The 27,652-nt window shown below is 42.7% G+C and overlaps 1 protein-coding gene across 2 annotated transcripts; it reads left to right on the top strand.

Moving 5' to 3' along the window:
* Positions 1–27,469, top strand: rad51c (RAD51 paralog C). 2 transcript variants are annotated; one of them, XM_061249287.1, is made up of 11 exons: positions 1–85; positions 526–681; positions 1,137–1,374; positions 1,645–1,695; positions 1,788–1,945; positions 7,777–7,910; positions 9,569–9,700; positions 17,865–17,931; positions 19,383–19,443; positions 23,050–23,110; positions 25,218–27,469. In XM_061249287.1, exons 2-11 carry the CDS (start codon positions 564–566, stop codon positions 25,335–25,337), a joined length of 1,140 nt encoding a protein of 379 aa, XP_061105271.1. In that variant the 5' UTR covers positions 1–85; positions 526–563; the 3' UTR covers positions 25,338–27,469. The 2 variants fall into 2 exon arrangements, with proteins under 2 accessions (XP_061105271.1, XP_061105272.1); XM_061249288.1 differs by lacking the exon at positions 1,645–1,695.
* Positions 27,470–27,652: the final 183 nt, after the last annotated feature.

The raw sequence follows: 27,652 nt of genomic DNA on the forward strand, positions 1-27,652 counted from the left end.
GAAGATTTGGAGGGATGATCAAAAATGGCTGCTGCGCAGTTCATCTGCAAATAGTTAATTCTGTCTATAATGAACAAAATATTTGGTGAGTTTATTTCGTCAACACACTTATTTGAATACTGCACATTTCTTGACTTAAGACTGTTTGTTTAAACACCTAAGATTAGCGCGTCATTTTTTTGCAACGTTTATTTGGTTTACTAATGTGAAAACTAGTTTGGCTAGTTAACAACCTTAACGTTAGTTTAGTTGCTTTTTGGCACTTGCCAGCTGGTTAGCAAGCAACGTCATTTTTCTCATTCCGCAGCTAAATTGGTTAGGTAAAAATATACTCGAACCAACGTTAGCTACATGTTTATTTCCCTGCACGCACCTTATTGGGTTTGCAGTGGAATGACTAGTGGAAGTTCTCCTAAGTTATGATGGACTGTGTCGTTGAGGAATTAATCGTTTCAGCTGAACAGCTATATGAATTATACTAGCCAGAGAAAATCATTTTAAAAGTATTTTTGTCTTCTGAGATAGGTTGTTAGCTTGGTAGTGGGGATCTGGTGAAGTGAAGGATGCAGAGAGCCCTGTCGAGCTTTTCCTTCGCCCCCGCTGTGAAAGTGCGGCTGATCAATGCTGGCTTTCATTCCGCTGCTGACCTGAGTGACTTCCGACCTGCGCAACTCAGTAAAGGTAACAGTTAGCTGTGGCTACCAATGATAGCCTACCATTACGATAGAAACACAGTATGCACGCTGTTATTGGGGTAGAACAGGGGGAATTTATTCATGCAAGCAGGTGTATGAGAGTCCAAAATTAATCTCACAAAGTACATTTCAAAATCTCAAAATATCAGTTCAGTTTTATTTCTATAATGTCTTACAGAAATGCTTTGTAGAAAAAAAAACAGTGAATGGAGAAATACAAGAGACTGAGTTTTTACAATCTTCTGTCCAATCTTACAAAAAGCTCTGTAGGCTAGCAGTGCTTGGCATCGCTTGGCATGCATCATCAACCTCAGTAGGAGTCTGGCTCTAGGCATAGGCGCACGCTACATGATTTGGATTTTTTTCAGTTATACACGCAAGTGCTCAATTTGACCGGGCTTCCCGTTTGAAGATACCCCAGCTGTGACCGGTGTTTTGCAGAGGCGGGAATCTCCCAGGAGGAAGCGGAAGACGTGCTGCAGGCCGTGCAGTCGGAACCCAGCCAGGGGAGGGCGGTAGCGAGCAGGCTGACGGCCCTGGACCTCCTGGAGCGCGAGCAGGCCCTGGGCTCCATAGTCACGTTCTGCTCCGACCTGGACTGCGTGCTCGGGGGAGGCGTGCCCGTGGGCAAGACCATGGAGATCTGTGGAGCCCCTGGTGTGGGCAAAACCCAGCTGTGGTGAGGTTGGGTCGGGCAGTGTCTCTGGAACCAGCCTGGGTCAAATGCACAAATGCAAATACTGTACTGTCTTTACATTGCTGCACAATTTGAAAACATTTTATTAACCAAAACAAGAGAATACATTTGTTCTGAATACTGCTGAAAATACCCCCCCCCCCCCTTAAATTAAGAAGCTAATTCTCAAAAAGAGCTGGAGGTTTGTTTTGTTGTTTAGTTGCTCACTGTAGATCTGATGCCATGCATTATGAATATGAACTCTGTAAGTAGGATGGATAATGGACAATCCTGCAGATGGATACCAATAAAGGAAAGAGTATGGTAATATGATTATGCTTTTGGCCTTATTGGAGGAATCACTTAACAGAGATATTGAATTTGAGCTCTCACAATCCTCTCTCCTGTGCTCTTAGCATCCAGCTGGCTGTGGACGTCCAGATTCCAGTGTGTTTCGGTGGACTAGGAGGCCAAGCGGTGTACATAGACACAGAGGGCGGCTTCTTTGTCCAGCGGGCTGCAGACCTGGCCCAGGCGGCCGTAGACCACTGCAGCCTGCTGGCAGAGGACGCGGGTAAGAATGAGGAGAGCGGCCTGTAGCGTAGCGGTTAAGGTACATGACTGGGACCCTCAAGGTCAGTGGTTTGAATCCCAGCGTAGCCACAGCCTAGTCTAGTCAACTGTACGTCGCTCTGGTTAAGAGCGTCTGCCAAAATGCAGTTAATGTCATGAGAGATTCAAGGTTGTTTTTTCTGTGGGACGGGGGGAGGGGTGTACTATGAAGCGAGATCACGGGGTTGGCAAGATAACTTCAGCTCTAACCCTGGGTTTCCCACATTACATTAATGGTGTTTGGCAGACGCTCTTATCTTATCCGGAGCGACTTACAGTTGATTAGACGAGGCAGGCAACAATCCTCCCCTGGAGCAATGCAGGGTTAAGGGCCTTGCTCAAGGGCCCAACGGCTGTGCAGATCTTATTGTGGCTACACTGGAGATCGAACCACCAACCTTGTGTCTTGCAGTCATGTACCTTAACCACTACGCTATAGGCCGCCCTACGAAGCTGAGTTATTTTAAATCTGGGTATATTGCCCAGATATCGAAAGCGGTTGTTTGATTTTGTGAAGCCAGGCTATGCACAGATACCCTGGGTATGTTAAACTTCACCCCCTGTTCACAGAAGCACAGAAGCATCCATTATTTCTAGATAAATGAAAACAATATAATTTAGCCTTTATTAGGGACACAATCGATGCTGCATTATAACAGTTTATATTCTTGCTTTGGCAGTGTTGAGATTTATGGATTGGAAAAGTAATGTGTTTTCCACATTCTTTTTCCAGACCGGCATCAGATTTTGATGCAAAATGACATTCAGTTCACTGATTAATTTGGGCCTTTAAGAAAATAAAAATAAGAAAATGCATGGTGTACTTGCTTAGGGCTGAACCTTTGAACCTGTAAGCACAAATACATTTGAAAAAAACGTTTTATAAATGTCCTTCAAATCATGAAATAAGCAAATTAACTTGAGGGATGAAAGCGTAGCATTGTGTTTTAATGCATTATTTATTTATTCATAGTAAGATTATGTACATTAGTTATTAATTAGAACAAGCTGAATCAGTTGGAGAAGATAAGAGTATATGAAAGACAAGCTATGAGATTATCGAGGCGAGATAAAAATATCGACAGAGAGTTTTCTAAACTACGATAATTGGAAAAAGTATGAAACCTTCAAATGATAAAATAAGGAAAGCTATTGATTCTCTGGCACAGTAGAGTTGTGCAGAGAGAACGACAGGTAATGAGATAATATAGGTTTCTCACTGAAGCTGACTGGAGACGGCGAGGCCACATGAAACTGGAGAGAGTGAGTGGGGGGAGCTTTAGCAGGAAGGAATAGTGAAATTGTATGTGGAATGGTTAAGGTTATGGGAAAGCATCCAGGAATAAATGTCTCAGAAGCGTGATAAAAATCATAACCCGTAGAAGGAGTGAAATAAGGTTCAAATGATCCAGGTAATTGGTGTGACATCAAAGACAAAGCCTGGCAGAACTGCAGTACGGAGATTGTGGTTAATATCAGAGACTCTCCACAGGAGACCTTATGAGTACCATCAGCAGGATGTTAGAATAGATAGACATTGGCACTGCTCGGAATTCTGTAATCAACTGCATTTTTGTGAACATGGTACCAAAGCAGCAGAGATATAAAGAGGAGTTTGAAAATTATTTGAGAAGGCTCGGTTACAGGCAGATCAGTGAGTCAGATGGTCTACTACATTGAGATTTGGAACCATTCACAGTTTTCTGCAAAGCTTTGGTGATATCCAAATAAATGTGACAACGTGGTAAAGGGGGTATCATTGAAGATTTATTTGTTTTTCATTTGGTGTACATCTGAAAGATCAGAGCTAATTCATGATGGTGATATGGCTTGTTAAGTTATGTGTGTCTGACAAAAGGGGTTTTGAGAAATCAGCCTTAAAAGTTTGGTGAGCGATTGTCACATTGTCTCACCAAAACGTGACCCTGGCCCATCAGCCACTGATGTGAAGAAGTCTGAGCGGTTGGGTGCAGGACAATAGGGCTGGGGGTGTCAACTACTGTAGGAGCAAAATGTAGATGATCCCATCTAAAGCTCCTGCCTACAGCAGTTTTTTAAACCTCCAATTAGTTACCTCATCCGTGTCACTGATTATGCACCCATAGCGACCAATAGGGTAATAAAGATTATGAAATTATATGCTGCAAAACTATTTTATTGAAGTAGCGGATGCAACTGAACACCTTACAATTTGGTTTCTAAAGTGTTGCAGTTTTGTTATATAGGCTGAGGTACAAAACTGAACTCTGAACTATTTGGAGCTTTAATACGCTTCTGGCATCGTCTCTCTCCTCTTACTCAACAAAATCTGCTGAGAACACGCAGCTTTAGTGGTATGCTTCAGCAGGACCCAAACACAAATCGGTTGCACTTACCTTCAGCTTTATTCTCCGTGCATTTGCCGACCTGACACTGCGTTTTGTCTCCGGTAGTGGTTGTGATAAGGCCACAAGTCCTGTGACCGTAACTTCTTTGTAGCTGCAGCTGCTGCCTCAGCTTCTGACCTTCTGTAAATTTCATGCAGCTCGCATGTCAGGTCCATGTAAAGTCTCCCCAGACATGCTAATACCTTGGGCCTCGTGCGAGAACATAACATGAACATATTTGTTCTGTTACAAGTGATTTAAGAGAATTTGGTGCATTCACCAATTTCCTTGTATTTCAAATTTTTTCTGAGGTAGGAACAACATTTGTGAGTGGTCTTGACCTGTCGTATGAATCATGTAAACAACGCATTTCATTCATTTTTAATGTAGAGGCTTGATATTAATTAAGATTCAGCAAATGCCTTGCTTATTTCTTGCCTGAAATGTTTTCAGAAACATATTTTAGTGGACTGTTTAGGAGGAATAAGAGAGTTTATAAACTGTCCGTCATATTGTTATGTTTTGAAAAAAAAACTATGTCCCTTGTTCTCGTTAATCCCATTAACGAGGCCATCTATCTGACAGAACCCACCTACAGTACCGTAAATACTGTATTATAACGGACATCTTCATTTAGGACAGTTTTCTGAAGTTTGTTGAATCCGACTTGGCATTCCCGTACGAGTCCTTCATTCGAAGAAAGTAAGACAAATTCACGATAAGTATACGAAAGTGTTCTTACATGAGGCCCATTGTTTTGAATAGCAAGCAAACCAGATTGATGATAGTGTCAAAAAAATAAATAAAGAAGATGAGTCAACCGACCAACAAGTGGCTGGTTTTGTCATGCAGGCTACAGCAAGCTGTTTAGTGTTTTACCCGGCACAGTTATCCAGCTAACTCACTAATCTAGCTTTGTAAAATACTCCCCGGATCCCTCAACCTTGGCTCAGGCCGCTAAAAGAAGTAAACGAAAGTAACGATCTCTAAGCAAATCCGCCAAAATAGAAAGTGATCTTGTTTCGATCAGTGGAAAAGTTTTAAAGAAGAGAAGAGCACATGGACTGATGCAGATGTAAGTTAACTTTAAGACTTAAATCTGCATCTGCATATGGGGCAACATTGGCTCAGGCGGTAAGAGCAGTCATCTGGCAGTCGGAGGGTTGCTGGTTCAATTCTGCCCTGGGTATGTCGAAGTGTCCCTGAGCAAGACACCTAACCCCCAAATTCTCTTGATGAGCTGGTTGATGCCTTGCATGGCAGCCAATGACCGTTAGTGTGTGAGTGTGTACAAATGGGTGAATGAGAAGCATCAATTGTACAGTGCTTTGGATGAAGGTGCTATATAAATGGCAACCATTACCAAGACACATCTTTTAGTAGTGCTTATTACTTTTGTAGGGCATGCCTAGCCATCTCCAAACTAGCACTAGTCTAACTTGTAGCTCTTTTAGTTCACACAGATAGTTATATTTTATCTGCATGCTGTTGCTTTATCTGCATATACAAACCCAATACTTGTAGTGAACCAAATTGAATTTTTGAAATAAAATTCAATAGTTTAATAGGCTAGGGCCGGACTCAATTTGGATATGTGTGTATGGCTTAATTTAATGTTTTGCGCTTGTTTCTGGTGATGATGTTGTAAAAAGAGTTCGCTGCTTTTGTCTTGTAGGCCACATCTTTACCCGCAATAATTAATCACACTAAAGTCTTCATCACACTATACAGCTTTTCTAGTGTTAATGCTGAAAGTCAAAAGGGCTGTGACAATGGTGACATTTCATCACCACTTCATTCGCATTCATTTGCATAGCCAAATCCAGTTCACTCTACAGGTTGCAACCGTTACCAGGCAACGTAACATGCTTGGAGGAGAGTGCGATTTACCTTATGTCAATCATAATTCTATAGGTGCCCCATTGACATTGGCTGTCACTACAGAGTGACGTGAAGGAGAACGGTTAACCCAGCGGTGTCGCCATATCCCATACAATGCTTTTTAATCCCTGAAGGGTGGGCCATGGCGGAGAAGGGAGGGGTTCTGGTCATGGAATTGGGTAGATCAAAAGAACACAAGCGTGTGATCGTCCCCCCGTTACAGGCATCCTTTAGTCCGGTTGCTATGCAATGGTTACCGGTGTCCTTGGCTCCTCTATATGTATTGTAGTTATATATCTTTTTTTCCTCCCCCCCCCCTCACTGCTGTGATACACAAACGGGTGTGGCAGCGTGGGCTCTTAGTGGAGTGGCTCCGGCCCAGGCTCGCTCCGATGGCTGCGGTGGAATGCCGTTGGACGTGTCAACTACGTGATTTGTGTGTTTCTGGTGCCGTTCGGTCTAATCCACTCTCCACATTATGAAGCGGCCTTCCTGTGACCGTTCCCATAGGACCCTTCAATGCTTAATGCTGTTTATAGATGGTGGGGGGGTAGGGATACTTCATCTGATGTAGTGAGTGGATTTTGGCATGCCGCCACTGTTATTTTATCTCCCCTCTGCCGTTTCTTCATTGTTGGATGTTATTATATTAAGGTACCTGCTGAGAACATCCTGACATGCCTGGCTTGTGTCGTCTCCGTTATTTCGTTGATCCCACTGCTCTTGCGTTCACTTCTGACCCAGTACTCCATTTGGTGTTTCTCCTGTATCTACTGAGCCCCTACTATCCTATCTGATTTATACATGAAACTTCTCAATTTCAAGTATATGAATGGGAATTGTAAGACTAAATGCAATAATTATCATACATCAGGGGTGTCAAACTCCAGTCCTGGAGAGCCGCAGTGTCTGCTGGCTTTTGGTGTGCATCAGCACGAGAGATGAATTTCAAAGCCCTTCTAAAGAGTCCACAGACTTTGTTCTCAAGGCCTTAATTGGCTGCTGATTGAAAGGAAACCACAGGTACCAGCAGACACTGCCGCCCTCCAGGACTGGAGTTTGACACCCCTGTCATAAACGGTAGATTCAAAAACATTTCTGCGTCTAACCTTTGGAATACTAGTTGGTTCTTTTTGGAACTTTTTGAAGTTAAGAGGATATTAAAGGGTTCTGTAGAACCATGCTAAAGGTACAATCTTTACCAAGGTTTTTCCCACAGGGTCAGATTCTGAACGTTCAAGGGTGTTGAGAACAAACTGAATTATTAAGGGGTAGCAAGATTTAAGTTGTTCAGATTTCAAAATGATATAAATGCATTCAAATTTGATGAATGGGGAAACCTTTCAATTTCTATTTCCATGTGATTAAGCCATTTAAGTTTCTCTTGATTGTGTAGACAGAAATCAGTTATGTAAAAAATAATTGTTATAGTAACCGTTTGTGTGCATAACAGCATGTCGTGTTGGAAATGGGTTTTTTTTTTTCCTGCATATTTACCAGCTCTAGCTTTAGCAGATGACCTTAATGCCTGGAATGTGTTTTTCAGAACAGCGGGAAGCCTTGAAGGAGTTCACCGTGGAAACCATCCTCTCCAACCTCTTCCTCTTCCGTTGTCATGACTACGTGGAGCTGTTGGCTGAGATCTACCTCCTGCCAAACTTCCTGGCGCAGCACCCCGAGGTACGATTCCCAGTCTTGGGAGGAAGAACGCACTGGCCCCAAAATAACAAGACTAACGCAGGATTTACTGCAATTAAAAATATGCCTCAACGGTCTTGACTTTCTCAGACGACGATAACTTGCAGTTACATCAGGGGGATGGCATTATGTTTCTGTCTATACCAGAAATCCTGTGATTTTGAAAAGGACAAAAGCAATTAGCCATGTGCAGATCTTTGGAGAAAATCCAAGATGGGGGTAGGAAGGGGGGTGTCGGGACTGGTTTACATGGTAGAGCCCTTTTCAGTTTCAGTATTACAGCAAAAGAGGTCACCATCCTCTGGTCCAGTCTGTTTCAATGTATAACGTAGCTGGGTACTGCTCTGAAATGAGCAAATAATTAAATATGTTATGTTCACAAGGTTTAAATTCCATTCTTGCATAGTCTTTGGTGCCTGTTAATATATTTTGTACATTTTATATTTTTTAAATATTTAAATCACCGGAGAATGCAAGACTCCTGAGCACTAGTTTTTAGAGAAGTGATATGTCTTTGAAGCTGGGCTTAAATATACTTGCATCCAGAGGCTTCCTGGACACTAGCTGGGACCCATTCCGGTCTCGCTAGTGAGTGGGGGGTGGGGGGTGGGTGGGGGGTATAAGGGGTTAGCCATGTCTTTGTTCCTTTAAGTTTAGGGCTTTATGATGACTTTACCACCTGAATTTATTTACTGAGGCAACATGCACAATATATGGGGTCACTGATAATAAGCCATGGACCTGCATGCATGTAATATGGGTCACAGCAGCATTCTCCCGTAATGCAGAACGTACAGTATGGATGATGAACAGCCGTTTCTGAATTGTCCATAATTCCGGAAATTTCAGTTCTTCCCCGAGATACGATTATGGTTATGACGTGAAATTGAAGCTTTGTGAAACTGCATGATGTCCAGTACAATCTGGTGATGGGATCGGGATGGCTTGGAACAAATACTCATAAATCTGTCACAGTGCGAACCGTTCACAGGCCAGGGCAGACGGACAAGCTGTACTACTGCAGGACCATCTCTTAGGATAACAGCGGAGGCATGTGCATTTACTGATGTAAAGTTGCAGCGTTTGGGTCGCTAAGGAGAAAATTATTCACAAGATTTTGTTTTTGGCAGCAGGATGATTAAATCTATCAGTTTTAGAAAAAAATAGTCTCTTTTTTTCCAGTTTTATTGTACTCACAAGGGGCTCTCTTAGCCAGCTCGTTATCCTTGCACTTTTACCACGCGCAATCTGCTACACGCGAAGCAGCAACATATGAGTAACAGGACACGATGTACGAAACCGAGATCTGACACTTTCATCGCCTGTTCATGTTAAGCCTTTACGGTGAATCCATCTTTTGTACACAGTGGTTCACCAATATAGCACAATTTTAAAAGGTGCACAAACACGGAGATTGCCAGCTCTAGTATTTCTGAGGTAAGCTTCCCACATAGTATGTCCCTGAGCAAGACACCTAACCCCCAATTGCTCTTGACGGTCTGCCTTGCATGGGGGCCAATCGCCGTTGGTGTGTGTGAATTGGTGAGAGAAGCATCAATTGTACAGCGCTTTGGATGAAGGCGCTATATCAATGCCACACATTTACCATTTAACCTGCTGTACCAACACCCTGTCGCCAGGTTCGGCTGGTTGTGATCGACAGCATCGCCTCTCCGTTTCGCCGGGACTTCGAGGACCTGTTTGAGAGGACGAGGCTTCTGAGCGGCCTCGCCCTGCGACTCTTCAAAATGGCCGTCCAGCACAGTACTGCGGTAAGTCCCTGTTCAGCCCCCTACAGACAGGGTGCAAAACAAGCACACACTTTACAATAAAAGTACATGAATTGTTAACATTAATTAATTGATCTACAAACACGTTAATTAAGCATGTGATTTACTTTTCATTAGTTAATGTATTTGTTAACTACTAACTAATGTATTGGCTATTTGAATATTTACACATCAGCAAATCATAGGATAAACTTAGAATTAGTTAACCATAAACAAATATGTAAACATTTTTCATTCTAGTAAGAATTGACATTAACTACTGAAGTTGTTGAACATGAATTCATGATGTACAAATACAACAATACTGTACTGATGAACTTAGTTGGTTAGTTAGTTCATGCCACTTCAAAATTCAATCTTATTATAAGGGGTTACCAGTTGCCCTTTAGCAGGGACTCCAGTCAGAATGCATTGAAGACCATGGGCCATATTACATCTTAAGTCCAAAGTTGAAAGTTTAAAAATCTTTTTTGTTGCAGGAGCTAATCTTAACTAACGTTAACAACAATGACACCAAAAGGGTTATCCTAAAGTTATGCCACTTTATTTGGAATTTTGGCAAGTAGGATGCTTCTGATTGTGGTGGGAAAATGGTTCTGTAATGCCAATTTCCCTAAATCAGGTCCTAACTCAAATGACCATGGTTACTGTATGGATAAGATAGAATTTCTGAGTTATGACAGGGCTCCACTGCAGCCATCAACATCAGCCGTCGGACGCTGAGTGAACAAATCCATTGTAACTAATGACAGCGGCTTCACTTTAGCCAAGTGAGAGAATCGCAGAGGTTCATTTCTCGATGGTTGACACGTGTATTCATTCCCATATAGTGAATTGATTTGAATGAGAAATGTAGTTGTTATGCTTGTTTTTTTCGTATTGAACATACAAATTCACTTCGGCTAGCTAGCATGCTAAATTAGCTGCTTACAACTGAACCAGAGCATCGTTGCTTAATCTAATGAGTGAAAACATCATAGCTGTCGACAACCAGTGTAAAGTGAGCTAGCAGAACACAACAGTAGGCTGTCAGATTTATTGATGATGGCGGTGGCTGCAATGGAACTGGTAGAATGTCAACATGATGGCTGATGGCGATGGCTAATGTTGAAGGCTGCAGTGGGGTGTTTATTTAATACAGCCCCTTAACATTATGGATTTCCTATCTGTGTGCGTTATTGGTCTAAACACTTTCATATCAGAGGAGGGAAGTGGGTGCCTCTGAATCTGAATGTTCCAGTGTTCAGGGCATTAAAATAACAATAGCCATAATCATGCTGTGCCAGGAAGGCACAGCTCAACCCAGCTTTTTCCTAGCTAGAGAGTTTTTAAAGACCTATAATAACATGTAATCTAATGTACATGTGACCCCATTAGCAGGAAGGAATGTTCCAAGCAGGTGTTCTACTGTAGACACCTTTCAATTTGCATCCCATTAATAGCAGTGGACATGAAGGAGATTTACTTCTTATGCACATAATGGCACCATAGCCATTACTGTGGAAATAGAATCACTAGAATAGATCTACCTGTATATCACAAGGAACTATAGGAGACATGCAATGCCTATGCGTGCCAGATCAAAATGGGATGATACCTATTGATGATAGCATTTATAATGGTCCCAAAGACAGCCTTTCCTTATCAAATTGATGACTAATAAGGAACCAATAGAACCATTTGCGCTTGCATCACACTGGCATACACATAACTATAGAATACTTTCTACAGTATATATACAGATCATGTTTGTTTAGCTAGCTACTAATGGTAAACTACTACTATGCTAGCTGCTAATGGCTACTTAAAGGTCCACATGCTTCAACGTCCCCTTCCTTCTTTTTGTATCTAAAATGCCCACAAATTGTTTGCAAAGCGCAGTGATGGAGTGCCCCCAGAGCCCAATTCCCCCTCCCTCTCCGCCTCCTGTGGTCAGCTTTCCGTCTCAACATTGAGCAAAGTCATCCGATAATTACGCAGAAAAATTCTTAATGTCATGTGGGAAATCGTTTTACAAATAGCATTTAGAGCCTTTTAGAGCATTTAAAGAATGCTTTGGTTGTAGGTCATACTGTATTTATATTACCAATATACAAACCTGTAATAAACAGTGACCAAATAAATACTGCTGTGTTGTAGGAATTTTAATGTATTTCTGTAAGAAAACACTCAGAGACAAAGACAGTAAAATAATTCAATCTTTACTATGCATAGGGTCCAAGTTACATGCAAAAACAAGGACAAAGGTTCCAAGACCTTGTCTGGATATATGTAGGCACAGAGCGCAACAAATGTACGCCCCTTCATTAGTATTCATTAGTATTTCCAATAATCAATATTCAAAGACAATCCACCCCTCTTCTCCTTGCAACAGATGTTTCTTAACTTTCTCCTCCCTTAAGGTATCTGTCCACGTGAATGTATGTTTTGGGAACATTCCGAAGGGCCCTTGCTTATCTTGTTTAGGTTCCCTGTCTCCAGGGAGAGATACTCCCAGATCAACACTCTGTCGACGCAGAATGTTGATGATCTGTGAGAATCACAGGCACCAGCTCCTTCTCAAATAAACAGATACCATGCTGTTTCTGTGCCTCGTGGTGCCTTGTGGCCTTCAAAGCCCGCAGGGCAGAGAAGGAAAAGAGACATCTCAACTCACACAGTTTACAGAAAATAGTTTCCATTAATACAAAGCAAGTTATGATACTTTAATAAGTGTGTATGCTCTGGATCACTCCAGTATAAGCAACCAATAATAGTATAAGAAATTAGTAAAGGATAACCAATTCATAATATGATAAGCAATTAATAATGAAATAATCACATGAATATATCATTTCAACAACATTTCCCTTCTCTTTTCAATTGATTATCCGCTAACATGCCACTTCTCTCGATTTTCGACATGTGCTTCATTCACAGGTACTTTATTGTTGAAACAGGTAATTTAATGGTCATATCGCATCTTGGTATGATTTCTCCGACGTGTCAGATGGAGCGATTACTTCATTGACGTCCTGTAACATAAACAACTGAAATTGCGGGTTAGCACTTAACATTTTTGATATCAATCCTTTAATTATGGGAACCCCACAGCAGCTACAGAAGAACAGTACTGCGAATCCTGTTACTATGAGGGTCAGTACAGATGTTATTGCTGCTTTCCATCCCCCAGAAATGAGCCACTGCCACCAGGAGTCATCAAGTACGTAGTCGTTTTGTTGTGCATCCGACAGGTCTTTCAAGCGCTGCAAAGCCTGATCTATTTCTCCGCCTTTCTCATCATTTGCTGGTATGTAAGTGCAACACGAGGTTCCCACGATATGACACACTCCCCCCTGCGCCGCCGTCAACAGGTCCAGCACCATCCGATTTTGCAGCGTCATTAGCCGTAAAGCAGTCAACTGTCGCTGTATGCTTCTAGTTATGTTGCTGGTCTCATAAGTGCACTTAAACGGTCACAGTCTCTAAACGTAATATTAGTTTCCCCGCCCCTGTCCAAGGAAATAGGGAGAGGGCTACCTTCTGTCCGGTTGTCCACAACTTTGCGTCATCTGGGACATTGGTGCCCCAGATAGAATCATGAGGCGCACTGGCGTCTCGCCTCCCCCGCGTGGCCTCATGTGTGCTCACAATGTACGTAAACCTGGTGAAGATACATAAGCACATACCCCTCCCCAGTTCGGTGGTAATGCCACATATATCCGATGTCCACACAACCAATACCAACTGTCCATGGCTCAATGCGGTGCCGATGGGTTACATAGCGTGCCATTTGGACTGTTCTCTTTACCGGTGAAAAAGGACTGTTCGGTTATGAGCGGATATCCACAGAAAATCAGTAGTTTCCCCTGACACCCCTGGGTTACTCCCACAAATTCAGTGCCATTTCCCTTGACGCCAAAACTTCTGCCCCGAATTATAATGGACTACCATGAGCGGAATATTAGAACTCATATTCCCCAATTTCAGATATCCATCTTTGTCGGTGCAATATTTTAACCCAAAATCCATTATCAGGTTGGGGTGTACTGGGATCCATTGATGTTAATGTACTACGAGCAGTAGATACCGCAATATCGCACTTTATTGTACTATTCACACTTAGCGTGGGCGCTGCGACTTGTATCACCTCTACCCTGGGTGTAGATATAGAGGCCGGCAATTGTGTGCACACATAACATTCAGTGCGGTTTGCAGAATGTGCTGATCTATTCGCATATTTCCACCATGAGTTAGTAGCATATAAGTGTGCAGGATTTCCAGATTCAGATAGGTAATCATTCGCCCCCAGATATCTTCTAGCCCTAGGCGAGGTTGGCATATGACCTGCACTGACCGTGCATGTCCCTATGAACAACAGAAACAGGGCAGAGAGAGGCATATCTGGGAACCGGTCTGGAGTTTCTACTGACTGTGGAGAGTTCTTCACCAGGTTTGAGACGGACGAGCTCTATATGCTGCGCCCCCCTTTGTAGCTGGACTCTCTCCAAGTCTATCCTGACCCTTTAAATAATATTGGAATGCACCTACACACCAGCAACCGGAGGCGGTACTACCTTGCAGTGTGATTGATGTATCCACGTCTCTCTCTCCTGGATTCTCACTGCAGTAGGTGTGGTCAGGAGCACTTGATATGGACCCTTCCACGTGGGTTCACTCCCACCTTTTCTTTTTACCGACACTTCGCACCAGGATCCAATCTCCAGGCTTAATCTCTCCTGGTGGCAGCTCCGCTGGCAATCTGGGAGGAAGCACATTTCGAATCTCATTTTTATTAGTTAACATTCTATTCATATATTCTGCCAGGGTCGCTTCTTCCACTTGTGTTCTCTGCAATAAATGTGGTAATTCAAATGATTTCCCATCTATTATTTCATAAGGTGACAACCCCAATCCGTGCTGTGGTGTTATTCTCATGCTAGTTAATGCCAATGGTAGACATGCTATCCAATTCCATTTAGTTTCTGCCATAGCTTTGCGCAATTTTGCTTTTAGGGTTCCATTAGTTCTCTCCAACAGTCCTGCTGATTGTGGATGATATGTGCAATGTTTCTTTAACTAACAATTTTGCTCCTAGGCGGGTCAAGACTTCATTCCTAAATTCTGGCCCATTATCACTATATAATGCCTTTGGAATCCCCCACCTAGGAATGATTTCTCTACTCAGACATTTTGCTACTGTGATTGCATTTATAGATGTGGCTGGGAAAGCTTCTACCCATTTAGAGAAAGGTCATATCATTACCAATACATATCTGTTCCCTTCACATGGTGTTTGATGTATAAAGTCCATTATGCATGTATGGAATGGCTCAGGGGGTGTAGGAATTGCCCCCCTTTGTGCTACCACCCCACCCTGTGTATTATTACTTTGTCATGTTGGGCATGTCTTAGAAAAGTTTTTTAGGTAAGTGGTGAGTCCAATGGTATAGTAACTTTGATCTATTGATCTATTTGATCCCCTTCATCCCTTCTCTTGATACATGGCACTGCCCATGTACCAAATGAGCAGGAATATGGAAAAGAGATTTTGCCGAATTATCCTCTTGTTTTAGAGGCTGAAACTTATTCGGGCAATCTCGCGCAAAATGATCCTCCTTTCCGCATACATAACAAGCTCGAGCACCCTTGTATGGTCCGTTTCCCCCACGACCACGACCGCGTCCGTTTCCCCGACCTCTGTTTCCCTGACCACGCCCTGCCCCTTGAGTCTCTCCGTCGTAATGCAGCGGAGAACCCCCCTTATTTTCGTGCATCTCGCTTTCAAAATGTAAGGCGTAATCTTTAATGGGTTGGAATGCCCCAGTTTGCCAAGTCAACAGGTGTTGCTTTACCATTTGCGAAATTTCGGGGCGCAGCCCGGTCAGAAAAGCTATCTTTAATTGTTGGGCATACAGACCGTTGTCATCCCACGGGTTAGGTAAGTCGAGACCACTATTTGCAGCGAAAACGGGTTGTAATCGGTCTAAATATTCTAGACAGGATTCATCTTTTTTCTGTCTGCAATCGTAAATACGCGCATAATTACAATGCCCATGAAAAAAATCGCGTATACGACCTAACAATGCCATTAAGGGTCGCCAGTACACATCACCGTTTACATCAGCGGGCTTCTCTCGCCATAAATGCCCTGCCACATTTGCGGCAGCAGCTGCGTTAGCACCATTTGTCCCTCGACCTTCTACTGTCCAGTTTCCCGCGACCTGACACCACTGTTGTTTCAATAGCAAACGCAGACAACGTTCTACTTCAGTAGCGTCTAGCCGATAACTTTTTATAAAGGGTTCAAACCACATATGAAACGCCTGATATCCTTTCTGTGGATGGGGACACCCTTCCATAGATGCGCGCATATCTCCGCCCGTCCACGCACGATACACCCACTGTGTTCCGCCGGCAGCTGCTGACACTTTTATTTGTGGGGCTAATAGCCCCACGGGATTAACTTCATCCTCACTACTATGATCGCACGGCTGTTTTGCTTTCCGGGAGAGCCCCTTATTTATCAGCGAGTGTTTACTAGGCTCTCGAGGATTTTTATATGGTCCAGGTGACACTAAATCAATGTAAGGTGGGGGGCTATGTTCTGACCCTTTACGTTGTGAGGTGCAACAATGCTCCCACGTTCGCGTAGATGCCTCCTTCCCGACAATTTCTGACAATGAGGGGTATAGATTGGAATTCTGTTTAGGCGTTGCAGCTGCGCTTTGATTTAAGGGGAGCTCGACTCGCGCCTGAGGCAATTCAGGCAATGGTGATACAAATACCGCGTTAATATCTTCAATATCTAACTTCTCTTTAGATTCTCTTGAAAACAACTGCAGTTGCTGTTGCTCTTTTGCCTTATCACCTTGCTGCTTAGATTTCTGATACTCAGCTTCTTCATGCCAATGAAGTGCTGCTTCATAACCAAACCTTTTTAACAACTTTTTGTCATCACCTGCCCGCCTCATTATATCACGCATAAGTTTATTCGTATGGGCAGGCTTCAGCAGTCCATTAAACCCAAATTCCTTTACCCAAAATGATTCCCATTTCCCCGAACCATTATGCCGACGCTCCACACTATCCCCAGTCATAGTCAAAGTCACGTCATCTGTCCCACAACAGTCTTTACAACAGTTACAACAACATCCCCCTTTACTGTTAGTGTGTCCCATCTTTTTTTTAGTTTTACTCTCTCTGTCTCACATAAACAAAAGCCGAATTCAGAGATACCGTCACTCACCCGCCCGCTCCTCTCCTCTTTTGGAGAAACTCCCGACTGGCCTCCTACTTAGCCCAAAGAGCCTTGTCTTGCTCCGGCTGAGGTCTTTAGCTATATCGTCTCGCAGACGACCCGTGCACGGTTTGCAGTCAGCGCTGATTCTCCAGAGAGTGCAGGTGAGGTATTGGTATCCCGGACGAGCCCCCAATGTTGTAGGAATTTTTATGTATTTCTGTAAGAAAACACTCAGAGACAAAGACAGTAAAATAATTCAATCTTTACTATGCATAGGGTCCAAGTTACATGCAAAAACAAGGACAAAGTTTCCAGGACCTTTGTCTGGATATATGTAGGCACAGAGCGCAACAAATGTACGCCCCTTCATTAGTATTCATTAGTATTTCCAATAATCAATATTCAAAGACAATCCACCCCTCTTCTCCTTGCAACAGATGTTTCTTAACTTTCTCCTCCCTTAAGGTATCTGTCCACGTGAATGTATGTTTTGGGAACATTCTGAAGGGCCCTCGCTTCTCTTGTTTAGGTTCCCTGTCTCCAGGGAGAGATACTCCCAGATCAACACTCTGTCGACGCAGAATGTTGATGATCTGTGAGAATCACAGGCACCAGCTCCTTCTCAAATAAACGGATACCATGTTGTTTCTGTGCCTCGTGGTGCCTTGTGGCCTTCAAAGCCCGCAGGGCAGAGAAGGAAAAGAGACATCTCAACTCACACAGTTTACAGAAAATAGTTTCCATTAATACAAAGCAAGTTATGATACTTTAATAAGTGTGTATGCTCTGGATCACTCCAGTATAAGCAACCAATAATAGTATAAGAAATTAGTAAAGGATAACCAATTAATAATATGATAAGCAATTAATAATGAAATAATCACATGAATATATCATTTCAACAACACCTACTCTGCTCTTCAGGTTGTGCTGACCAATCAGATGACTACAAAAATTGTGAATGGCCAATCGAAGCTTGTTCCAGCTTTAGGTGAGAGGATCAATTATACGTATCTACTCTCTTTACTAAGATCACACTAAGCTGCAAAATTTTATTCTGAATGATGGAGTGACTATCATAAAAAACATGGTCAGTAATGTAATGTGAGAAGGGTTTAGTCTTCATGGCGTTTAAGACTTGTTAGCATTGCCACCAGAATAATCTTATTTGCAATGTGCAGTAAACTTGCTCATTGTATAAAGCCTTCTTTGTTGCAGGTCCATGGCTTTGTGATGAATATTTAAACTAATGTCACACCAATATTAATCTCAAACATTGTGAAAATGTAGTGCAAAGCTATGTGAACAAATACATTAAAAATGTTGCTTGCATTTCACTTTTTTATGTCATTTGATTATGTGGAAATCCTTCATGGTTTCCTATCTAACTCCAGGCTGCTAAACCTCAGAAATCCCAGAACGCATTGCTCCAGCTTTTGTGAACAAATGACTACATATTTTTGTTACTCAATCTTTTCTATGCATTTTTGGTCTATTCTTTACATTATTGGTTTCTCTCTTACTGAATTTGAATGTATATATATTTTAGTAATAGCCTTGAGCTAATGGGTAAGCTAGGACTGTAACCAGTTCTAAGTGCATTTTGGGGACTGTAGACAGACTGGAATAAAACAAGACCGAGTACACTGAATTTAAACAAAAACGTATCTATGCATCAACATTTCAGTTAAAGATAAATGACTCAGATCTTTCTAGAAAGTAATGTATGTGCATTGAAGGATCACATATAAATAGAAAAGAAAACAGATTTGCTGCTTGGAGTTATAAATCAGGAGTTTGTTCATTACTCATGCATTCGGGGGGGAGGTTGTCATTCTCTAATGTCAGAGCGGGGAAAGGAATGTTGAAAGATATGGAGATTTTTGCAGCAGTGAAAAAGTGATTTCCTTTCTTTTTAAATATGCATACATTCTAGACCGAAAGGTAAGAAACAATCACATTTCAGATTTTCTCTGAAGTCGCCCCTTAATATTTCTGCAATGATAGCAGCCTTCTGGCCTTCATTAGAATGCATGCAGCCACCAGTAAACCATTTAACATCTGAATCCATGAATAGAAATGTTGGCAATTTGTGCCGTTTGATGGGAGCGATGGAGTAAGGACATGGCTAATTTGAAATAGGTAGAGCTCAATCTGTAGTATTTATATCAGATTTCAAGCACACTTCCATTTTCTCAGGTTATGAAATTATTAATTACACTAATAAATATAAATTGTGCACTACGTGTATTTATTGGTTTGTTTATTGTTTATGGTATTTTTCTGTTTTTAAATATGTGTTGTCGGTGCACTTTACCTCTCTGTCACTGATCCTTCAAGGCACTGCAAACCAAGTTAAGCTTCTGAGCTACAGGATATGACATATGTGGTAGGGGCTGCTGATTTAAGGGCCTCACTGCCTTTGACCTTCTCTGTACCCAGGTGAAAGTTGGGGTCATGCTGCAGCGCAGAGACTCATCCTGCACTGGGAAGGACAGCAGAGGTAAATGGGCAGTTCCCTTTACTATCACGCATAGAGACATGCACTTTGCAGACGTCCCTTTACAGAGTTAATTATGATTACTGCAATACAGGTAGACATGCACTTTACAGACTCCCCTTTACAGAGTTAATTATGATTACTGCAATACAGGTAGACGTGCACTTTACAGACGCCCCCTTACAGAGTTGATTTGCATTCCCCACGCCCAGAGTACTGGGTCGCAGTCTCAGTACTTGTACAGCAGCCATTTTTCTTAGTATCACAAAGTTTGATTAAAAAGCATTCATGAATGCAGGCCCATGCATTTCTGTCAACTCCACTATGAAGAGAAATGATAGAAATTACTGGGGGAAAAGTTGTGTGCAGTTTTAGCCTCCCCCCACCCATTTTGTTTTGCGGTTCTGAGGGGGCATGTGCGGTTATTCATCAGTGTTTGCTGAATTTGCCCTGACAGTCCGTGTATACAAATAACCCTGCGTCTCAGACTGAGCCGGGCTGCTGCTCCCAGCTTTAATCAGGGAGGAAAACAACCGTTATTGATAGCATGTGGGGACGGGTTGACGTGGAGGGCTTGAGTTTCAACCACAAAGGCAGATTTTCAAAATGTAAGCAGGAATTTATGACCTCGCGCCGGTGATGCAATTGAGACCGCTACTGTCCGGTTAGCATTAAAACTATGGACGGCACTGTCTTAACAAGTGTTTAAGTCTTGTAATGAGACTTAATGTTTTTAAGATTTAAGCCTGTTTGCTTTCAGTGAAATTCCCCATTGGCAAATCTTGAAAGGAATAAAAACAAGGGGGTGCATGTGCTAGCTTTAATTGAACTGACAGAGGATAATGCTGCAGATGGGATGTGGCATAAAGAAAAAGCTGGAAAAAGTCTAAAAATGGAAAAGTTGTTTGTGCTTTTTGAGTGGCTGCAGTGCCACCTGTGCCCAGCACCTGGAGGACTGCAGCTCTAGCAGGTAGATGTAGCTCTCCAGCCATGTACTGTAGCTGCCTTTAGACCATAATAATCTCCCCCGCTACAGACAGCACTACACTGCTGGAGATCAGCGGCTCTCCCTGACAACAGCCTGCTTCTTGGGGGAGCCTGGTGTGTAGTCGGGAGAAAATCATGTGACCGTAACCAGGGAATTGCTTAACGGGGCAGTTCACCCAAAAATGAAATGAAAGCATGTTTCCGTTTACCTGGAGTTGTATGTATCCATGCATGTATCCATAGATAGTTTCGCTGAGACGCGATTCATTTTCTAGAGTTGACGATTTCGATGCCGTTCGTTGCGATAAAAAAAACTTCTATGGACCCTTTTCTTGAATGCGACGAAAATTTACATTCGACTGCAACGTCTCTTTCCAAATATAAATATACTCACAAACTTACTTACACTGATATGAAATAGTTGTCACTTTGCCCAGAATACTGGGCAAAGTCTGCTTGTGTGGATACAGTTGTCCAGTTCTCACTGTGGAAGAAATGGTTGTCAATTAAAATGTGCATTATTGAGCTCTGTTGATGTTCCTTTATATTTGTAAAGAGTCGTTGCTGTTTAGTTTTTCAAAGTTTAGAAGATTAATTACCAGAAAGTAAAAGGTCCAGAGAAGTCCATTATATCACGGCAAACGCCATCTAAAATCTTTTAAACATTTGTCACATGTCAACGAAACTATCTGGATGATAGTATAGATAGTACTCTGGGTAAGTGGAAACATACTTTAATTACATTTTTGGGTAAACTGGCCCTTTAAATCAGGGGTACTGAAATCTGGCCCTCAAGGTCAGTAGTGCTGGCTTTCTCTTCTGCCTGATGGTCCATAGTCCAATAGGGTCACTCATTGGCTGGAGTTACACTCAGCTGGTGCTTTAGGTTTAGGTCAGTCCCTTAGTAGAGGGGTGGAAGGAAAACCAGCAGTACTACTGGACCCAAGGGCCTGATTTCAGCATTCAAACACATGTAGTAATAGTACCTGAGTACCTGAAAGTTTATGGTTTTAGGTCTGAAAATGAAATATGAATGAATTTATATGCATCATTTTTAAAAATGTCCCATTGCATTGAAACTTTAAATCAGAATATATTCAGGGTGACTGTGATAATTGTCACTAGTACTGCTGATATGCAACTACAAATACACGGGTGCTGCATATAGAACAAGAAATAACCCTCAACCAGGCACATTTGTCCACCAGTTTGTATGTAAAATGAGGAAGTGCAATTCCTACAGGAGAGGCTAGCCTTCTCACCATCTTTATTTCTAAAAGCAAATCACATCCACTCTTCAGTGCAGGGGGGTGTTTTGAGAAATTATGTAAATAAAATCAATTTTTCCTTCTCACCACAACCGATTATGACACAGCAGTGCTGATGGCCATCTTTATTTGATTTATCTGACTATTATCAGATTGTCTTTCTGTAGGGAGACCATTTCAGATTCACTTGACTGATTTCCATACTCTGGGAAATACCAGTCTTCTGTCCCTTTCAGGCATGGTTTATTTAAATATTTTACCACTTATGTAAGTAATATCAACCTGATTCTGGGTCCTTCAGAACACGGTTATTTGAAACGGTTGATTTTTGGCATAATTGTTCTCATACCAGTACTTAACATTGAACAAGGCTCTTATAGCGTTATTTCTGCCTCTCATGCAGTTAGTGGACGGTTATTAAAACAACAAGTCTAAATATGATTTTTAAATGTATTTATTTTGTATATTTATTCTTTTTTGTTTTCTTACTGCACTAGATGATTAAAAGGCACTTTAGGGTGATTCTATGGGAAGTTATGACCCAGGCAAAGTCGTTCACATCCCAAGCATACAGTATGTAAATCGCCTGCAGAAGAGCCCATTGACTGTGAGGTGTGTGCTCAATTTCAAAACATCGAAAATGTTCAAATGCTGAAGTACTCATTAAACATACGCGTTCAATAGCAATTCTAAGGCTATTTCGGACACTTTCTCTGTCGGTGAACAACTCCACTTGTATTTTACCTACATAAGATAAGGCAATCATAAAAAAGAAGGAAACCGGGGCCAATATCTACTATAAATTCAGCACCTTTTTTCAGACAGGCCACCCAAGTAATCTCAGGAAGAATAAGCGCCAACAAACCAGAAACGAAACGCCCGCGACTCAGGAACGACGCCTGAAGGGCGCTTAGCGCGGCGGCGTGTTTGTTTCTGAATGTGCCGTCTAAACGCTCGGGCGCTGGAGTGAGTCACTCTGCCAAGGAGCCGGCCGGCGTTTTAAAGATGGCCCTCCTTTGTAATAACTCCCGCCTGACCGTTAGTCCCTGGCGAAGGGGAGGGGAGGAGGAGAAGCGTTCGGTCTGAAGAGGTCTCCTATAAAAGCCCAAGGTCTTCCAGCCGGCAGTTATTACGCCTCACTGTGCCGTTTGTCTTCCGCAGATTTGAATTGCAGGAGAGTTCCATTCCCCTAACATGCAGTAAATGGGCGAGGTCAAGGACAGAGCAGGCTTAAGTTGTGTCTGCAATTTGCTATTTTTCTTCCACCCCCCCACCTCCACCACCGCCTTATTTCATGGCTCCTTGTATAAAACAAACAGAACAATGCAGTGCTCACCTGTTTCTCGTTCTCCAGACTGGCGTCTCTCTGCAAGTCTCCCACCTACAAGGAGGCAACAGTTCCTTACCAGATCACTGTGAGTATACAACCCAATGGAAGTTCCTAAGCTCTCTTGATGATAATGATGATTATAATGATAATTTATTATTTATCTTACTCTAAGCAGGGGACAATCCCCCTTGGAGGAATGTGGGTTTAAGGGCCTTGCTCAAGGGCGCAACAGCTGTGTGGATCTTATCATGGCTACAGTTGGAGTCCCAGTCATGTACCTTAGCTGCTAGTAACTCTCTTGATTTGGCAATGCAGTACTGTTCTCCTCAATTGCTTCCCCAACATCTCATGAACATTGTGTGCAATGAAGGCAAAAGGCAGGCTGAGACAAAGCACATGCAGAAATGGCTGCATAAGCGCTCTTGCAAGATGAAGCTTAAAAGATAAGAACTTGACTGTGTTGACACAGCAAATTGCTTGATTGACAGAGGATAAGTACCCAATCATACATAGATTGATCGCTACATTGTAAACGTAATGATAGACGTTCATAAGACAGGAACGTGGCTCTCGGCTGCCTTAGTCAGGTGTGGTTTCTCTAAATCTTTGGAACGCTGTCTCCTCAAGCAGGGCATGGCATTTGATTTACTATGCCCTGGGGGTTTGCATTATTGTCTGCAGATGGTGAAAATATAAATATCTATAAAAATGTTGTGTGAAATGTTTAAGCTATAGCACTACTGTTATTTGTAGCATTTAGCCACCCTTAACAGAAAGGAAGGTCACTTCAAGTGTAGTATGTTTGGTAGGTAATGTGTTATCCCTTTCAGTGCCAAGCCCAATATGTGTCTCCACCCAAATCCCAAGGGGTGTTGGCTTTGGTTGAGAAAGCTGAAGAAATTTAGTAGGGTTTTAATAGGAGCTCATACAATAGTACGCATTAGCAGCCATTTTGATTGGTTGAAAGAGTCGAGAGTGCCATATGGCACACTTGGGATTTTATGGTAGTTACCCTCCAGTGCCATATGGCACTCTGAAAGGGTTAATTAGAGCTGCAATTATACTTGTGGGCTTTTTAAAGAGTACGTTTTTTTTAACGTTTTTCAGGCAGTTGAGAACAAATTCTAATCACGTATTTGTGATCTCACCTTAATGGGTTAAGTCTGCCTCTTTCATAATAATTCTTCTTGGCAATACGGTGATAATGCTGGAGGAACAAATAGTATTCCACACCCAGTGGTTATGCAAGCTTGTTTTCTACACACTGCATATACAAAGCGGGTCTTCAGCAGATACAATGGCATCGTTTCTCCGCGTACGTCCAGCTAAACCACACGCTTGGCGGTGGGAAACGCGTGTTCTTGATGGCTGGTGCACACCCCATGGTAAACATTTGCTGATATGAAGGGTGTTTGTGTTTTGGGCGGCCCATGGGAACGTATTTTTCAGAATGAAGTGGCCTCCCCAGCAGAAATGTGAGCTCGGATGAGACTTTACTGAGACAAGCTCGCACACGCAAACTCTCTCTCTCTCTCTCTCTCTCTCTCTCTCTGTCTCTCCCTCTCCCTGCCTCTCTCTCTCTCCCTGCCTCTCCCTCTCTCTCTCTCTCTCTCTCTCTCTCTCTCTGTCTCTCCCTCTCTCTCTCTCTCTCTCTCTCTCTCTCTCTCTCTGTGGTAAGGCACATGGAGATTAACTTGCGCTACAGCAAAGTTGCGCTGGCTTTTTGTTGGTGGATGTATCCAAAACCTTGAATGCTGTGACCATATTTGAATCGGTTTCCAAACTTCAGAGCCGTGGTTTCCAGGGGTTTTCTCTGCATGGAGTAATGTGGAAACTGCACTCGCCAGATGCAGAACTGAAAACCATCCATTTGTCTGCCTTATTAATCACTTTTAGAGAATGGATAAACAACATGGGGCAGCAGGGTAGTACGTGAGATTTGTTTTAAACATAAGTATAGGGTGCCTTCTGCGTCTGAATGGAATGTGTTTTGGTCCGTAGAGAAGAGCACCATTAAGGTACAACATGAAACCAACTTTACCACTATTGGATTAGGGCTGCGTCAATAACACAATGCATCCAAGTTATCTTGCAGCCATTTTGCAAAGGAATTGTCTCACATGCAATGTGTCTGAACCTTTTTTCTGTAAATGCCTTGTCGTTTTTTCATAAGACAACCGATGCTTTTTCAGGGTGATGGCTTCCGGGACGTCGCCCGTCCTTGTCTCCCAGGGCCCTCGTCCGACCCCCCCGCGTCTGCTCTGGGCAACGCACGCAAACGCCCCCGCCTGGAGGAAGACGGTCCTCCCTGAAGTATTTACTGCTCTGGGGGTCAAAGGTCATCTCCACTTCAGCAGGAACCTTTAAGTATGCAAGTCTAGGAAGACATTTCAGTCTGAGAGTTTCATGCTCTGACTCCACGTCAAAGTGGAGTGTGAGAAATCTAAAGTACTGTGAGAAATTTGCAGGTTGCAGGAAGGCTGGAACAGGAATCATCGAATCACGGTCCTCGAGGGCCAAGAACTGCTGCTTTACCACCATCCCTTGACAGTGGCTAATGCTGTGACATCACCCAGCACATTCCTGGGACTAAATGAGTTGCAAAATACTTGTCAAGCTTCTACATGTAACTGCAAAGCCAAACCGTTGGATGCCCGTGATGAACCGCGTTTGTTGTTTTTGGCTGTGAATTTGGATCAGCTGGAAGCGAGGTGGAGATTTTGGGTGGTTGAAACACCATGCAGCGGGGTAAGGAAACGCAGCGTAGTTGCCGTTCGTCAGTGCAGCTCTTGAGCTTTCTCCAGGGCCAGTCCTGCGCACTGATGGTCCATTAGCCTCTCTGAAAGTTCACAAAGGCACCAGTGGTTTGTCTCTTGAGTTATTATGAGTCGTGCCAGGAAAAATCTCACACACAAAAAATTTCAGGGAAATGTCAAATAATACTTAGTATTCTTTCATGCAGCTCTACCTTTAAAAGCCAGTCACTTTTCCTTAACGAATGAATCCAGGATTTAAAGCCTTTCAGGGGCTGGAGACGTGTGGTGTCTGGACCCTCTGTCCTCATCGCTGTGTGACCTGAATGGGCCTGGATCTGGTGTACCACGGGCAGGGGGGATCAGCTGGCCCCTCCTCAGCCATGGGTTCTGACTCGGCCGGCACCTGTGTTAGTCCTTGACCGTTTCGCCCCTGGACCTGTTTCATATATGAGTCAATCTCTGCCGCAGCATAGATATTTCATAAGGCTTCACCGCAGTTGCAGAATGAGATGGCTTCTGATGCATCTCTGTAATTAAATTATACACTTAAAAGCTGGCCTCAGCAGTTGCATTGGAGAGTAAGGTAAAATATGAGCACTTGGCCTAATGTTGTCTGGCGTGGTATAGAGAAGTACATATGGGGGGAGCACCAGTTGCAGTCCAAATCTTTGCCCACTGAAGACTCCGATTTGAGCAGAGCCAGGAGTGTTCATTATTTATATTTTGTTGGATAGACCCTTTCAGCCTGAAGGAGAACACCAGTCAAAATTGATTTGACATGTTGCATCTATGACTCAGTGTGTGTTTTGATGTATGCTGTATGCTAGGCACCAGAACTGAATTGCACCCAAAATTCTGCCAACATGTAATGATGTCCACCGCCAGCCATTTCCCCGTTCATCGTTTAAGTACTGCACCACCCCTGTTTACACCACCCACTGCGCACACACAGACACACACACAGGCACACACACACACACACACACACACACACAAAAATACACACACATGCACACGTACATATAGTCATTAACAAGGATTTCTGTGGATTTTTTTGTTTTAGTTTTTTGCACCATTCTTTGCAAACTCTAGAGACTAGTGTGCTTGAAAATCCCAGGAGATCAGCTGTTTCTGAGATACTCAAACCACCATGTGTGCCACCAACAATCATTCCACGGTCAAAGTCACTTGGGTGACATTTTTACCCCATTCCGATGGTTGATGTGAACTGAAGCTCCTGACCCGTATCTACATGATTGTATGAATTGCACTGCTGCCACACAATTGGCGGTTTAGATAATCACATGAATAAGTAGGTGTAATAAAGTGTAAAAAAATGTTCCTTATGAAGTGCTTGATGAGAGTATATATGCACAGATACACACATCCTTCTGATATGACAGACAAACGTTTGTGAAAGGAATCATCAAATCCCTCTAAGTAGTAGCAGTGTGTTTCAAGCGAGAGCGAAACGTCTGGAAAGTTTGAAGCTACTAATGAACAAAAGGAAATTTTCATTTTTACTAGATACAATGTGTTTGTTGGTCTATGAAAGGTACAAGGGTTTGCATCATTTACAGTTTTCAAAGAAGTGTTTTTGCCTCATGGCCTCATCTTTCACATCTTTTAAAATAAAGAATTTGAATTTGTTAAGGGTTTGATTTTTTTTTTGCGAAAATCAATGTTTATGAATAGCACAAAGCCAAAGCAGCAGGAACTGCTTTGTCACCGCTCATTGTTCTCTGACAGAAGTGGGTCACAGTGATGCTTCTCATGAATCACATTAGTTGCTACAGACCTTGCGTCCTGCACCTTGTTATTAATTTTGCCTCCGGGATTCAAAGTCAGTCCCGTTTGCAACCGGGAGCCGG

Source organism: Conger conger, chromosome 7, assembly GCF_963514075.1.
Source record: "Conger conger chromosome 7, fConCon1.1, whole genome shotgun sequence".
NCBI lineage: Eukaryota > Metazoa > Chordata > Actinopteri > Anguilliformes > Congridae > Conger > Conger conger.

Bases quoted from the DNA above. Each gene is read 5' to 3' on its own strand.
- rad51c (XM_061249287.1), top strand. From the start codon at position 564: ATGCAGAGAGCCCTGTCGAGCTTTTCCTTCGCCCCCGCTGTGAAAGTG. The intron at 1,696-1,787 runs GTAATATGATTA...CTGTGCTCTTAG, and splicing joins CCAATAAAGGAAAGAGTATG to CATCCAGCTGGCTGTGGACG. The intron at 19,444-23,049 runs GTAAATGGGCAG...CTCGTTCTCCAG, and splicing joins CACTGGGAAGGACAGCAGAG to ACTGGCGTCTCTCTGCAAGT.